This window comes from Dermochelys coriacea, chromosome 2 (genome assembly GCF_009764565.3).
Source record: "Dermochelys coriacea isolate rDerCor1 chromosome 2, rDerCor1.pri.v4, whole genome shotgun sequence".
Classification (NCBI taxonomy): domain Eukaryota; kingdom Metazoa; phylum Chordata; order Testudines; family Dermochelyidae; genus Dermochelys; species Dermochelys coriacea.
The window spans coordinates 50,558,172-50,570,895 of record NC_050069.1 but is presented as its reverse complement, the minus strand read 5'-3'; the positions used below and the strand labels follow the sequence as shown (position 1 = coordinate 50,570,895).

General features: G+C 40.3%; 1 protein-coding gene across 14 annotated transcripts in view; it reads left to right on the top strand.

Annotated features, from left to right (window-relative positions):
* RALYL (RALY RNA binding protein like) overlaps positions 1-12,724 on the top strand; it is a 629,175-nt gene that overhangs the window by 587,272 nt on the left and 29,179 nt on the right. For all 14 annotated transcript variants that reach the window (XM_038392746.2, XM_043507667.1, XM_043507669.1 and 11 more), the window contains one exon: positions 11,460-11,573. In XM_038392746.2, coding sequence (XP_038248674.1) covers positions 11,460-11,573 — 114 coding nt within the window. The remainder of the gene's footprint in view (positions 1-11,459; positions 11,574-12,724) is intronic.

The window sequence follows — 12,724 nt, the reverse complement described above, 5'->3', positions numbered from 1 at the left end:
AGTGCAGGCAAAAGTGTCTTGTTGTTGTTCAAGAGGGTGCACAAAGCAGGGCTGGGCATTCAGAGAATAATCAAAGTAGTCTGTTAGTGTGCACTCAGATCAGGGACTTAACTAAGAAAAATAGACTTGACCTACTTCCCTCATAATCACCTCCCAAAACATGCCCTGGGAAATTCACTTACCTCCCCATGTCTCTTCAGCATCCATTTATTTCTCCCTACCACTCCTGTGGAGTGATAAAGCCCCCTGGAACTTCACTGGAAGAAGAGGAAAAAGGGGGATGGGAGTCAGACACTAGGCAGCATGGAGAGGCCTAGAGCAGAAGGTCTTAACAGATCTGGACATCACTTAACAACAGCGCACCTAGAGGGGAAAAAACATGAATTCAACAACAGTACACATGACTGGGAAGTAAAATAGGAAAATGATTACAAACATGACATAATAATGAGATAACATAGTGGGTTTTCCCTGCTTAAACTGTCCCATCCCAATGTGTTTTCCAAAATACATCCCTGGGTGCTAGACACAGAGGCTTACAAATAAATACCTGTCTTGCCGCCATGGTGTCCTTGTCTGTGAAACCATAAACAGGACAGGGCAGGGCACACTCACTGTCTCTCACAGAACAGGTGTTAAAAGAAAAGGAGTACTTGTGGTACCTTAGAGACTAACAAATTTATTAGAGCATAAGCTTTCGTGAGCTACAGCTCACTTCATCGGATGCATTTGGTGGAAATTTGTTTTTTTTCCACCAAATGCATCCGATGAAGTGAGCTGTAGCTCACGAAAGCTTATGCTCTAATAAATTTGTTAGTCTCTAAGGTGCCACAAGTACTCCTTTTTCTTTTTGCGAATACAGACTAACACGGCTGCTACTCTGAGAACAGGTGTAGTTCCTTGTACAGGACAGAACCATTGGAGAAAGGTAATGGTAGAAACCAGTAATGTTAACAAGAAAAGTATGTTCTACAGATTCTGGGCCTTGTGTAATAAAACCAGAAAGCAGTGCTGGGCAATGATGGGGTATAACAACAAGCCACAGGTATTGCTCCAGCCTGAGATGGGCGTGCAGAGTAATTGGAGTGATTGTGCAAGGACATCATGAGGTAGTGGATAGGAAGAGCAGAACTTCTCACTTTCTCTCTCCAAACTGTTCATCCTTGATTGCTCAAATACCATGACCAATCCATGTCACCCACTGTGAGACTGCCCTCCTTCTGCTCTTTCCTTGGATTCTACTCCCCACTCCCATTACAATGTCCAGAACAGTTCCTGTATAGAACCTCATGTATCAGGCATTGTGAGGGGGGTCAGGCTAGTGGCATCTCCTAGTCATTAAGTTGTTGGTCCTCCACTTTCCGCAACTGAGATCCAGAAGGAGGTGGGAGGCAGACAGGTTGAAAGTCTCTGGGTAAAGATGAAAAGGGTAAAAAAAATAGGGGTGATATTATAATATGGATCTACTATAAACCACCAAATCAGAAAGAGGATGTAGATGAGGCATTTCTAGAACAAATAAAAGAAATATCCAAAACACAAGATCCGATTCTACTGGTGGACTTTAACTACCCAGACATCTGTCAGAAACACAAAAATTTCCAGTAAGTTTTTGAAATGTATTGGGGACATCAGTTTGTTCCAGAAAGTTGAAGAAGTCACCAGTTGGACAGCCATTTTAGATTTGACTCTGAACAACAGGGAGGAATTGGTAGTGAATCTGAAGGTGGAAGGCAATTTGGATTAAAGTGTTCTTGAAATGATATATTTCATTATTCTAAAGAAAAGGAGGAGTGAGCAGAATAATCACAATGAACTACAAAAAAACAGACTTTCACAAATTTAGAGAACTGGTAAGTAAGGTCCCATGGAAGAAAATCTATGGGGAAAAGGAGTTCAGGAGCGTTAGCAAGGACAATATTAAAGGCACAACTGCAAAGTATCCTAATGCGAAGGAAAGATAGGAAGAACAGTAAGACACCAATATGGCTCCATCAAGAGTTCTTTAATGACCTGAAAATCAAAAAGGAATCCTACAAGAAGTGGAAACATGGACAAAAGGCTAAGGAGGAGTATAGAAGAATAGCTTCATGTAGGGACAAAACCAGAGAGGCTAAGGCGCAAAATGAGGTACACCTAGCAAGGGACATAAAAGGCAATAAGAAGAGATTCTTTAAATACAGCAGAAGCAAGAGAAAGATGAAGGAACATGTAGGCCCTCCACTTAGTGGGGAAGGAGAATTGGTCTGATGTCAACAAAATGAAATTCAATAACAACAAATGAAAAGTATTTCACTTAGGAAGGGAAAAATCACGTGCACAACTACAAAATAGGGAATAAATGGCTAGGTGATAATACTGCTGGAAAGGGTTTGGAGGTTATCATGGATCACGAATTGAATTTGAGTCAACAAGTGGTGGAGCTGCAAAAAAGGCTAATATCATTCTGGGGTATATTAACAGGAGTGTTGTATGTAAGACATGGGAGGAAATTGTCCCACTCTACTTAGCACTGGTGAGGCCTCTGCTGGTGTACTGTGTTTAGTTCTGAATGAAAACTGGAGGAAAAAGATGTGGACAAACTGGAGTGAGTCCAGAGGAGAGCAACAAAAATGAAAAAAGGTTTAGAAAACCTGATCTATGAGGAAAGTAAAAAAACTGGGAATGTTTAATCTTGAGAAAAGAAGACTGAGAGGGGATCTGATAAGTCTTCAAATATGCTAAGGGCTGTTATAAATAGGATGGTGATCAATTGTTCTCTGTGCACAGAAGGTAGGACAAGAATTAATGAGCTTAAAGTTCAGCAAGGGAGATTTAGATTAGATATTAGGAGAAACTTTTTAAGTCCTCATCATTGGAAGTTTTTAAAAACAGGTTGGACAAACACATATTGGGGGTAGTCTAGATTTACTTGGTCATGCCTCTGCACAAGGGGGTGGACTTGATGACTTCTTGAGGTCCTGTTCAGGCCTACATTTCTATGATTCTATCACAGGCATGAAGTGTTTTCTGAGTGTATCTCTGGAGGTGTCCCTCTTCGTCTTTGTGTTCCCCTGAAGATGGACACAAACAGGGCTGCATGTTTTGTTCACTTACGTATCCTCCTTTAAATATTCCCCCTCTCCCTGACCATTCTATTTTTATTTGCTCAGTCATCTCAATAATGTACCAAGAGTCCTAGTATCATTTTTGAAAAACAGCACATGCCTCGTGATTTTCTTTTTCACTTTAGCATTGTTTAGAATCTATGTATTTATTAAGATTGAGCAGAGGAGGGAAGCTCCCAATTAAGCGTGATTGGGTTTTGTTTGTTTTGTAGTCTCTCTTCCAGCCCTTGAATCTATAAGGATATTCTGTAAGGAATCAAAATGCAGATAGAGCGGATCTCCTCTAGTATTGCCCTCATTTTTCATTGCTATAGTGTACATTATGAGAAGTTAGTATAGGAGCATGCAATTCCTTACCTGTCTGCACTGATAGTCTAATATGAATTGGCTTCTTGGGTTTGCTTTGCCTCAGGAGGATAAATTATTTTAGTTGAGGGTTTTTTTTTTCTACACCACAACATTGCCGTATTCCCTATTCCAAGAAATTCCATTCCAGGAAGTAGTGCATTGTAGCAAAAATCAAGATTTTAATAGCTCCCACTATAGATCAGGGCACCTAACTTTGTCCAATTATGGACCACATTGGCAACTTGCTATGAGCTTAAGAGCCACGCCACATGTGTATAAAATGGAACAAATTGCAGCACCCTTATATTTTTAATACGGAGGTGCAGCTCAAGGACTCTAGATCCCAACATGCCATGCTCTATCTTGATTCAAGTGGCCTTCAGGGGTCTACACTTGTGTATTAGGCCATGATCCAAATCCCACAAAAGTCAGTAAAAGGGCTCCTAGTGATTTGAATGAACTTTGGATTGGGCCCTTAATCTTGAAGAGACCAGTAGGCTGCTTTATTAAAAGTACTAAGGCCACATTTCTGCAACCCTGAATTAGATTTTCAAACTCTCACAGTTGCATATGAATTACAGTTGCAAAATCCCTTTCACATGCTTGAATAAATTACAGAAAAATATTCTTTTTGCATGCAGCACACATGAAAATAAACAGGTGAAATCAAAAGTTTTTTAAAAGGAGACAGGTATACAGTATATAGACTTTCACGCTTGATTTTCCCTTAGAATTACTTCCCTTTTTTACAGGTCCAACCAGCACATCATAAAGATGGAGACGTTATTTTGTTGACTTGGTCAGGAATAAGAAAAGCAGTACTTGTGGCACCTTAGAGACTAACAAATTTATTAGAGCATAAGCTTTCGTGAGCTACAGCTCACTTCATCGGATGCATTTGGTGGAAAAAACAGAGGAGAGATTTATATATACACACACACAGAGAACATGAAACAATGGGTTTAATCATACACACTGTAAGGAGAGTGATCACTTAAGATAAGCCATCACCAGCAGCAGGGGGGGGAAAGGAGGAAAACCTTTCATGGTGACAAGCAAGGTAGGCTAATTCCAGCAGTTAACAAGAATATCAGAGGAACAGTGGGGGGTGGGGTGGGGGGGAGAAATAACATGGGGAAATAGTTTTACTTTGTGTAATGACTTATCCATTCCCAGTCTCTATTCAAGCCTAAGTTAATTGTATCCAGTTTGCAAATTAATTCCAATTCAGCAGTCTCTCGTTGGAGTCTGTTTTTGAAGCTTTTTTGTTGAAGGATAGCCACTCTTAGGTCTGTAATCGAGTGACCAGAGAGATTGAAGTGTTCTCCAACTGGTTTTTGAATGTTATAGTTCTTGACGTCTTATTTGTGTCCATTCATTCTTTTACGTAGAGACTGTCCAGTTTGGCCAATATACATGGCAGAGGGGCATTGCTGGCACATAATGGCATATATCACATTGGTAGATGCGCAGGTGAACGAGCCTCTGATAGTGTGGCTGATGTGATTAGGCCCTATGATGGTATCCCCTGAATAGATATGTGGACAGAGTTGGCAACGGGCTTTGTTGCAAGGATAGGTTCCTGGGTTAGTGGTTCTGTTGTGTGGTGTGTGGTTGCTGGTGAGTATTTGCTTCAGATTGGGGGGCTGTCTGCAAGCAAGGACTGGCCTGTCTCCCAAGATCTGTGAGAGTGATGGGTCGTCCTTCAGGATAGGTTGTAGATCCTTGATGATGCGTTGAAGAGGTTTTAGTTGGGGGCTGAAGGTGATGGCTAGTGGCGTTCTGTTATTTTCTTTGTTGGGTCTGCCCTGTAGTAGGTGACTTCTGGGTACTCTTTTGGCTCTGTCAATCTGTTTCTTCACTTCAGCAGGTGGGTATTGTAGTTGTAGGAATGCATGATAGAGATCTTGTAGGTGTTTGTCTCTGTCTGAGGGGTTGGAGCAAATGCGGTTATATCGTAGAGCTTGGCTGTAGACAATGGATCGTGTGGTATGATCTGGATGAAAGCTAGAGGCATGTTGGTAGGAATAGCGGTCAGTAGGTTTCCGATATAGGGTGGTGTTTATGTGACCATCGCTTATTAGCACCGTAGTGTCCAGGAAGTGGATCTCTTGTGTGGACTGGTCCAGGCTGAGGTTGATGGTGGGATGGAAATTGTTGAAATCCTGGTGGAATTCCTCAAGGGCTTCTTTTCCATGGGTCCAGATGATGAAGATGTCATCAATGTAGCGCAAGTAGAGTAGGGGCATTAGGGGACGAGAGCTGAGGAAGCGTTGTTCTAAGTCAGCCATAAAAATGTTGGCATACTGTGGGGCCATGCGGGTACCCATCGCAGTGCCGCTGATTTGAAGGTATACATTGTCCCCAAATGTGAAACAGTTATGGGTGAGGACAAAGTCACAAAGTTCAGCCACCAGGTTAGCCGTGACAGTATCGGAGATACTGTTCCTGACGGCTTGTAGTCCATCTTTGTGTGGAATGTTGGTGTAGAGGGCTTCTACATCCATAGTGGCTAGGATGGTGTTTTTAGGAAGATCACCAATGGACTGTAGTTTCCTCAGGAAGTCAGTGGTGTCTCGAAGATAGCTGGGAGTGCTGGTAACGAAGGGCCTGAGGAGGGAGTCTACATAGCCAGACAATCCTGCTGTCAGGGTGCCAATGCCTGAGATGATGGGGCGTCCAGGATTTCCAGGTTTATGGATCTTGGGTAGCAGATAGAATACCCCAGGTCGGGGTTCTAGGGGTGTGTCTGTGCGGATTTGTTCTTGTGCTTTTTCAGGGAGTTTCTTGAGCAAATGCTGTAGTCAGGAATGTAATCAGTTTATTGTAAGGTGTTTTATCAGGAAAATATCCAGGCAGTTCCCTTGGGGCTTCAAGTTTGAAATCAGAGAATGTGTTTGTTCTGTTGCTTCTTTTCCACTGTACAGAAAAATTGTGTTAGATTGACATGTAGGATAAAGCAATTCATTGCTTTATTGCTATTAGTTCTTGTCATTTAATCCACCCTTCTTGAATTAATTAGTTGTTATTTCTAATTGTAATATATATTTATTTTATTATTATTTAAGTTGCAAGTCTCTCTATCAGTGAGCAACATCATTTTTTTGCTTGATTTTTTTTAATTCAAAGTCAGGGCTAAGGTGTAGAATCTATTATGTCAAAATCATGTTGGCTGTTCTTGTGAGGGTTCATCACATAATAGCAGAAATCTCATGAAATCAGCTGCCCTAATCAACTTTTACCATATTGAGAAGAAATCTCACCGGAAAAACAATTCTTGCAAGATTTCATCCATACTAGAACTGGAACCAAAAAATAGGCTCTTTCAGGGGCTGGGCTTACTGGTAGTATAATCTAGCAGTTAGGCCACTGGGCTTCTACTTTCCCCTGACTCCAGTACCTCTTGCCAGCAACCACTCCAACACTGTGATGGCCTGCATCTTGGTAGGCAGTGACTCAGCCTTCCAGCCAGGTCACCAATTCAGAATGTCCTCTTCCAGGGTAACAGAGATCAAAAAAACATTTAGAGGCCCACATCCTCCCGACAATGAGAGTCTTAAGTTCATCTCCTGATCTCTGTATGTAGCTTCTCCTCGCCTCAGGGCTTTCAGGGTCTCAACCATCTCCTTACTCCTGAGGGTGCATTGTGGAAGGGTGGTTAATGTATCGTCAGTGGGTGGTAGAGGAGCCTATGCTCTCCCAATCAAGGCCCTGTGAGAGGCAACAGTATCAAGCATCCTGGAGAGCCTCAAGGCTGCTTCCCTGGGATGCTTCCTACCATTTCCCTCCCAACAAAGTGTTAAAGGCCAACATAAGAAAGCAAAAGAAAATGACTGAGCCTTCAAGCTGGTACCCTCTTCCTGACAGTGAAGGCTTCTGCAGTACTCCTGTTCAGGTACTGTCAGGATAGGTCTGTCCTCCTTCCCTGCCTGTCCCCTTCTGAGCTGTCTGGCTCCCTTTGAAGCTCCTCCTCCAGCTAGAGCAGGCTCTTCAGGTGCAGGGGTGTGGAGTCACCTGCACCCAGAACTGCTCCTTAACCCTTTCAGTTCCAATGTGTGGTTTATACGACGCATCACACAGGTCCATACCAATAACAGTAGGCGTGGCTTTACATCAAGGCTTAAAAGAACCCCTCTCTGGTATTTAGAGAAGTTTGGATTAGGTCTGGTTTGGGGCTGGTTCTGAATACAGTGAACCGTATAGAGAATTTTATTGTGGACTCATGGAATGCAGTAGTAACATTATAAATAAATGATGTAATTGTCATAAACACAAATTCCTATACTCCCCACAAGGGGCTGCCTTGTCCATTAGTCGCTGTATGTGCAAAAATAATGGAAACAGTGAATTCTTCTCTAGCAAGTATTAGAAGTCTGAGCTCCCAGATTGCTCTTCTAACACCAAATAAGCTTAGTGAATTTGCATCCTTTTCTGAATATATTTGATCTAAATTTAATTGACCATATTTTCTCTTTTCTTTTTCTAGCCTTTTGATTTAAAATTGTTCCATATTAGCAAGAAGGTGCTCATAAAATGGACCACATAACTGGTAGTGTTGCATGTATAACAATATGAAGCAGCAGATGGAAATTGTTCTATTGACACTAAATGGCAAACTTTTTTTCTGATGGAAAAATAGATTCAGAAGCTTTTCAAGTATGGTATTTCTTTTTTCTAAAATTCCAAACAGGCAGAAAATACTAAACTGATTTCTCTCTGTGTTTATGAATGGATAGTAGGTATTTAAGAAGAGACCTCATATATCAAGCTATACCTTTAAATGGATGAATTCATTTGGACTATATAGTTTATGTTTGGCTTCATCAGCTAACCCATTTTTGCACTGAAGTCTAAAGTATTGTAATAAGATAAAATGTTTTATACTAACCTGGAGGGGAGTTATATAAAAATATGACATATTTCTATACAAAGAAATCTGAATCATATTTTGCAGGTGAATCAATTTGTAGTTATGGTAGACAATGTTTTCCAAATATTGGGCAATTCAACAATAGCACTTGCATTTCTAAATATGTAATCGACATCCACCTTAATTCTCTGTTTTGAGCTGAGTGCAGGCTGTCACTTATACCTCCACATTTTTATGAGGAAAAATAAATACTGGAGAGCACTTTTCCTCATTGCAGAGGAAAGGAACTGTTTTAATAGTGTTTTGCACAAGCACACACTAATATAAAACCAAATAAGCTATTCCATTATTTTTTATCCTCGTATTTGAAAACAGATAAATATGTTTGAAAATATGTAATTGTTACCCCAGTATCTTATGTTTGTAAAAAACTTTGTTGATTGGATGAGACCTTATTAGAAAAAAATCAGAAAGATGGGACGTTTTATTGGAGAGTTTAAAAAGCAGTCTATGACCGCTGTAACACATAAATCTTATTGTAATGCTTTAATGCATTACATTTTCTTCTATATATGAACACTTAGCCTGTTGTTCTCTCACACCAGTTTTTATAATACCGTAATTCCATCAGCTTCTAGGGAATTATTTCAGGTAGACACTAGTGAAATGTAACTGAGAGCAGAATTTAATGACCAGGGTCAGACAATCAAAGGCCTGCACAAATCCCTGCAAATCAGAAGTCCATGCAAATCAAACACCTGTCTCCCTTTTCCCCACCCACACACGCATGAGTGGTTGTATGGCAAAGGTTGCTTTTGTTGCGCATTTGAAAAATGTGACCTTTGTCTTTTTCTATTATCTTGTCCTTTTTTGTTGAATATTGACCTGAAATGAGTGCTGTGGTAATGGAACATTTAGATTCAGCCCCATTGCCTCAGGCAAAGTTTGAGAAATTGGGTTTGGCACCAGGGAGTCTGTAAGGCTATGGGGAAGGAGTTTTCCCACTGAAGGCAACAAGTAGCAGTAGGGCTCATCCATGGTTACTATTGCAACTTCAGAGTTTTACTGCTAGATTCACAGAGTTGTCCGTGCCCGCCTCCCACCACATTCTTCCTCCCAAACCTGTGAGTACACAGGGAGCCCCTGTGGAGCTGAGTTCTGTGGCATGGGTTGAGTGTTGGCCCCCTGTGCATGCCCTTTCATCCTGCACCAACCTCCCCACTGCACAATGGGGACAGATTATGTGCATCTTTTAGATTGGAACTAAATATCATGGGTTTCTTGTTATGTCTATTTTGACTTTTTCATTCTTAGGTTTGTCAAGCCTGCCACTTCCCAATGAGGGAGCACTTCAAAACTGCTGCTTGGTCATGTTAGGTCCATCTCCAGCTGGCTGCGGCAGATACACAGCATTCCCTGTTGGGAAAATTCACACCATATCACCTTGGAATACATACTGCTTCTTCAGTCCACTATTAATAGAAACATGCCCCTTCTCCCTCAAGGGAAGCAATAGCATTTGCTCATACAAGTTGTCAGAACCTTAACATTTTGTTACAACATTTGGGTATTGGGTAAACCCAAGACCCATTTTTGGGGAGGAATGTTTTAAGCCGTGTGAAAAATGCTGCAGAATAATAGGAAGGACCACTCTGGGGGTAACTGCTGTATTTTCAGCTGGCTGAATAGCATGGCCTGAAAACCCCTAGATTAAAACAAGGCCACAGAGGCTGCTGAAGCCTCTATCGTAATAGTAATATGCTATATTCTATCCTTGTTATCGGGATTTAACTGAACAAAGCTCAGAAGGCTCAGAGGTTTAGATCAGATAAGTAACCAATACCCAGACCCACAACAAGCTTTCCAGTGGTCCAGAATCTATCTGTGACAGGGTCAGACAGATGCACATCATATTTCCTCCAGTCCCACGGAGTTAAGGGTGGAAGGGTAATACAGCCCAATTATAACAATATTACAACTAGAACTGCTTTGAACTACCACCTCCTCACTCTTTGGGTTAAGGACCCCCTTTTGCCCCCAGAAGCCTTAACAATATGACTCCTTCGGAGCTATGTGGCAAAGGAGGGGATAGGTCACCAGAGATCTAATGGTGGCATGGAAGAATGAGACCTTTGTAGAGATCCCATATAATTTCTTCCTACAGGAGGGGGACAACTGAACCCATGGTTTGGAGCTTCTCCTCAGTCTACAAAAATGGGCTGGAAATTTCATGGGAATAGATTTGTTTATTAGGTCTCCAATACTTCCTGTTTCTGATGAAGCCAGAATACCTCCATGAACAGTCCTTCCTGTTAGATCAGTACTTCTTCTTACAAACCCAGCTGGAAGCAGGGCATACAAGGGTGCACATAAATGAAAAATAAATTACAGCAAACACTTTGGAACGTCACTTGAAATCTTAATTTATTGGAATTGACTTGCCAATCCCTAGACATGATCACAAAAATAGTATTTTTGTATTTTATCTGCAGCGGGGAAAAGTACGAGAAGTTACTATGTATTGAAGGTTTTAACAAGCAATAATACGCAATACCTTCTTTTGCGATAAAGCTGTTGATTGGGACAAAACATTGTGTCCTTGGCTGCTCCAGCATTTGTTACTATTTAGTCTTGTTGAAAATACCTACTGCAGTGGAGGGACACTCTATTATTATTATTATTTATTTATTATTAGAAAATTGCACTGTAAAATACCATTACTAAATTGTAAATTGCCTGTCATGTTTGAATCATTCCCTGCATTTGAATCTACGTCACATCATAGGTTTATTGTCACTGAATATGACTTGCATTTACCAAGATTGAATCTGATATAGCCTTAACTGTTTTGTTGCAAACATTTATTACTGAGCTACACCCCCTACATGATCTGCTGTCACTGAAAATTTAGTACCATGCATTCTACTAGGATTCCACATTTGTAAGTGAAAAAATTAGTTTTAAATGCTCATTCACCAAAAGAACTGAAAGAAATCAGAGTGTAGTGAGTGATATTAGGAAGCATACTTTGAGCTATGTTTACCAGGAAAGGGACAGAATATATTCAGATGCGTCTTTGGGGTGAAATTGTTGTTTCTTTCATGTTTTCTGCCTTTTTTCTTTTCCTTCCTCAGTAAAATCAGATGAGTTGCAAACAATCAAGAAGGAATTAACCCAAATCAAAACAAAAATTGACTCCTTGCTAGGGAGACTGGAGAAGATTGAAAAACAGCAGAAGGCTGAAGCAGGTAGGTGAAAATGATTTTTAGCCACAGACAGCTCATTAAGAGATTAATTAAACCAGGGCATAGTTATCACTCAAACTGATAAAACAGAGAGAAAATAAAAGCTTTACAGACATTTTGCTACATAGTGTAGGGTCAGAATGAAGGTAAATTAAACCACAATTTGGACTGATGAAATAAGATTTTAATATCTTTCACCAAAATAATTTCAAGAATACGTGTTCTATAGTATAGTAGCAAAAAAACCCCAAAAAAAACGTTTTCCAACTAGCTCTTCAGGAACCAAAGATGCATTATAGAAAAGAATTTTTAGAGTGACAAATACATTCTTGAACATGCAAAAGTAATTTACCTTTTGTCTCGGTTAGAAAATATTGCCTCAGTATAGCTACACTGAGGTAGTTACGCCATGCAAATCCTCAATATAGACCTGCTGCACCAGTGTAAAAAAGGGAATGTTCTAGTTCTGAATCAGCTTACTCCCAGTTTGAGACAAGCCTTTAAATTTACAAAAGCTTGCAGTTTAATGATCTATGTGTTACACTGTTAGTGTAGTAATGAAATGTCATTAGAAAGTTAGTCATATTTTCATGATGCTGCACTGAAAATTAGCCACATAATTCCTATCAACGCCAATGGTACTTTCTTAGCTAATTCCTTACACATCACAACAACCCAGCTGTATATTGTGTGTACATCACAGTCTTTATTAATTAGAAGCTAGTTATAATCAATCACAAACAACCCAACATATAGGGTTAGTTCCTTAGCTGGTGTAGATCCATAATTTGGCCCATAAAAATTAGGTTCTTTTTCAAATCTATGACAGACAGTAAATATAGAGCTTGATATATCTTTATAGGGGAAGTGTGCACAATATGCATTAATTATGGTTTACATTAAAATTTAAAGTATGCAGTGGTGCTGTAACCATGTTGGTTCCAGGATAGTAGAGAGACAAGGTGGGTGAGGTAATATCTTTTATTGGACCTACTTCTTTGGGTGAGAGAGACAAAGCTTTCAAAGCTCTTCTTCAGTTCTGGGAATGTACTCAGAGTGACTCAGAGTGTCATGGTGTTAAATACAAAGTAGAACAGATTATTTAGCATAAGTAAATAACACATTTCCAGGAAACATTCAAGTGAAATGACCGG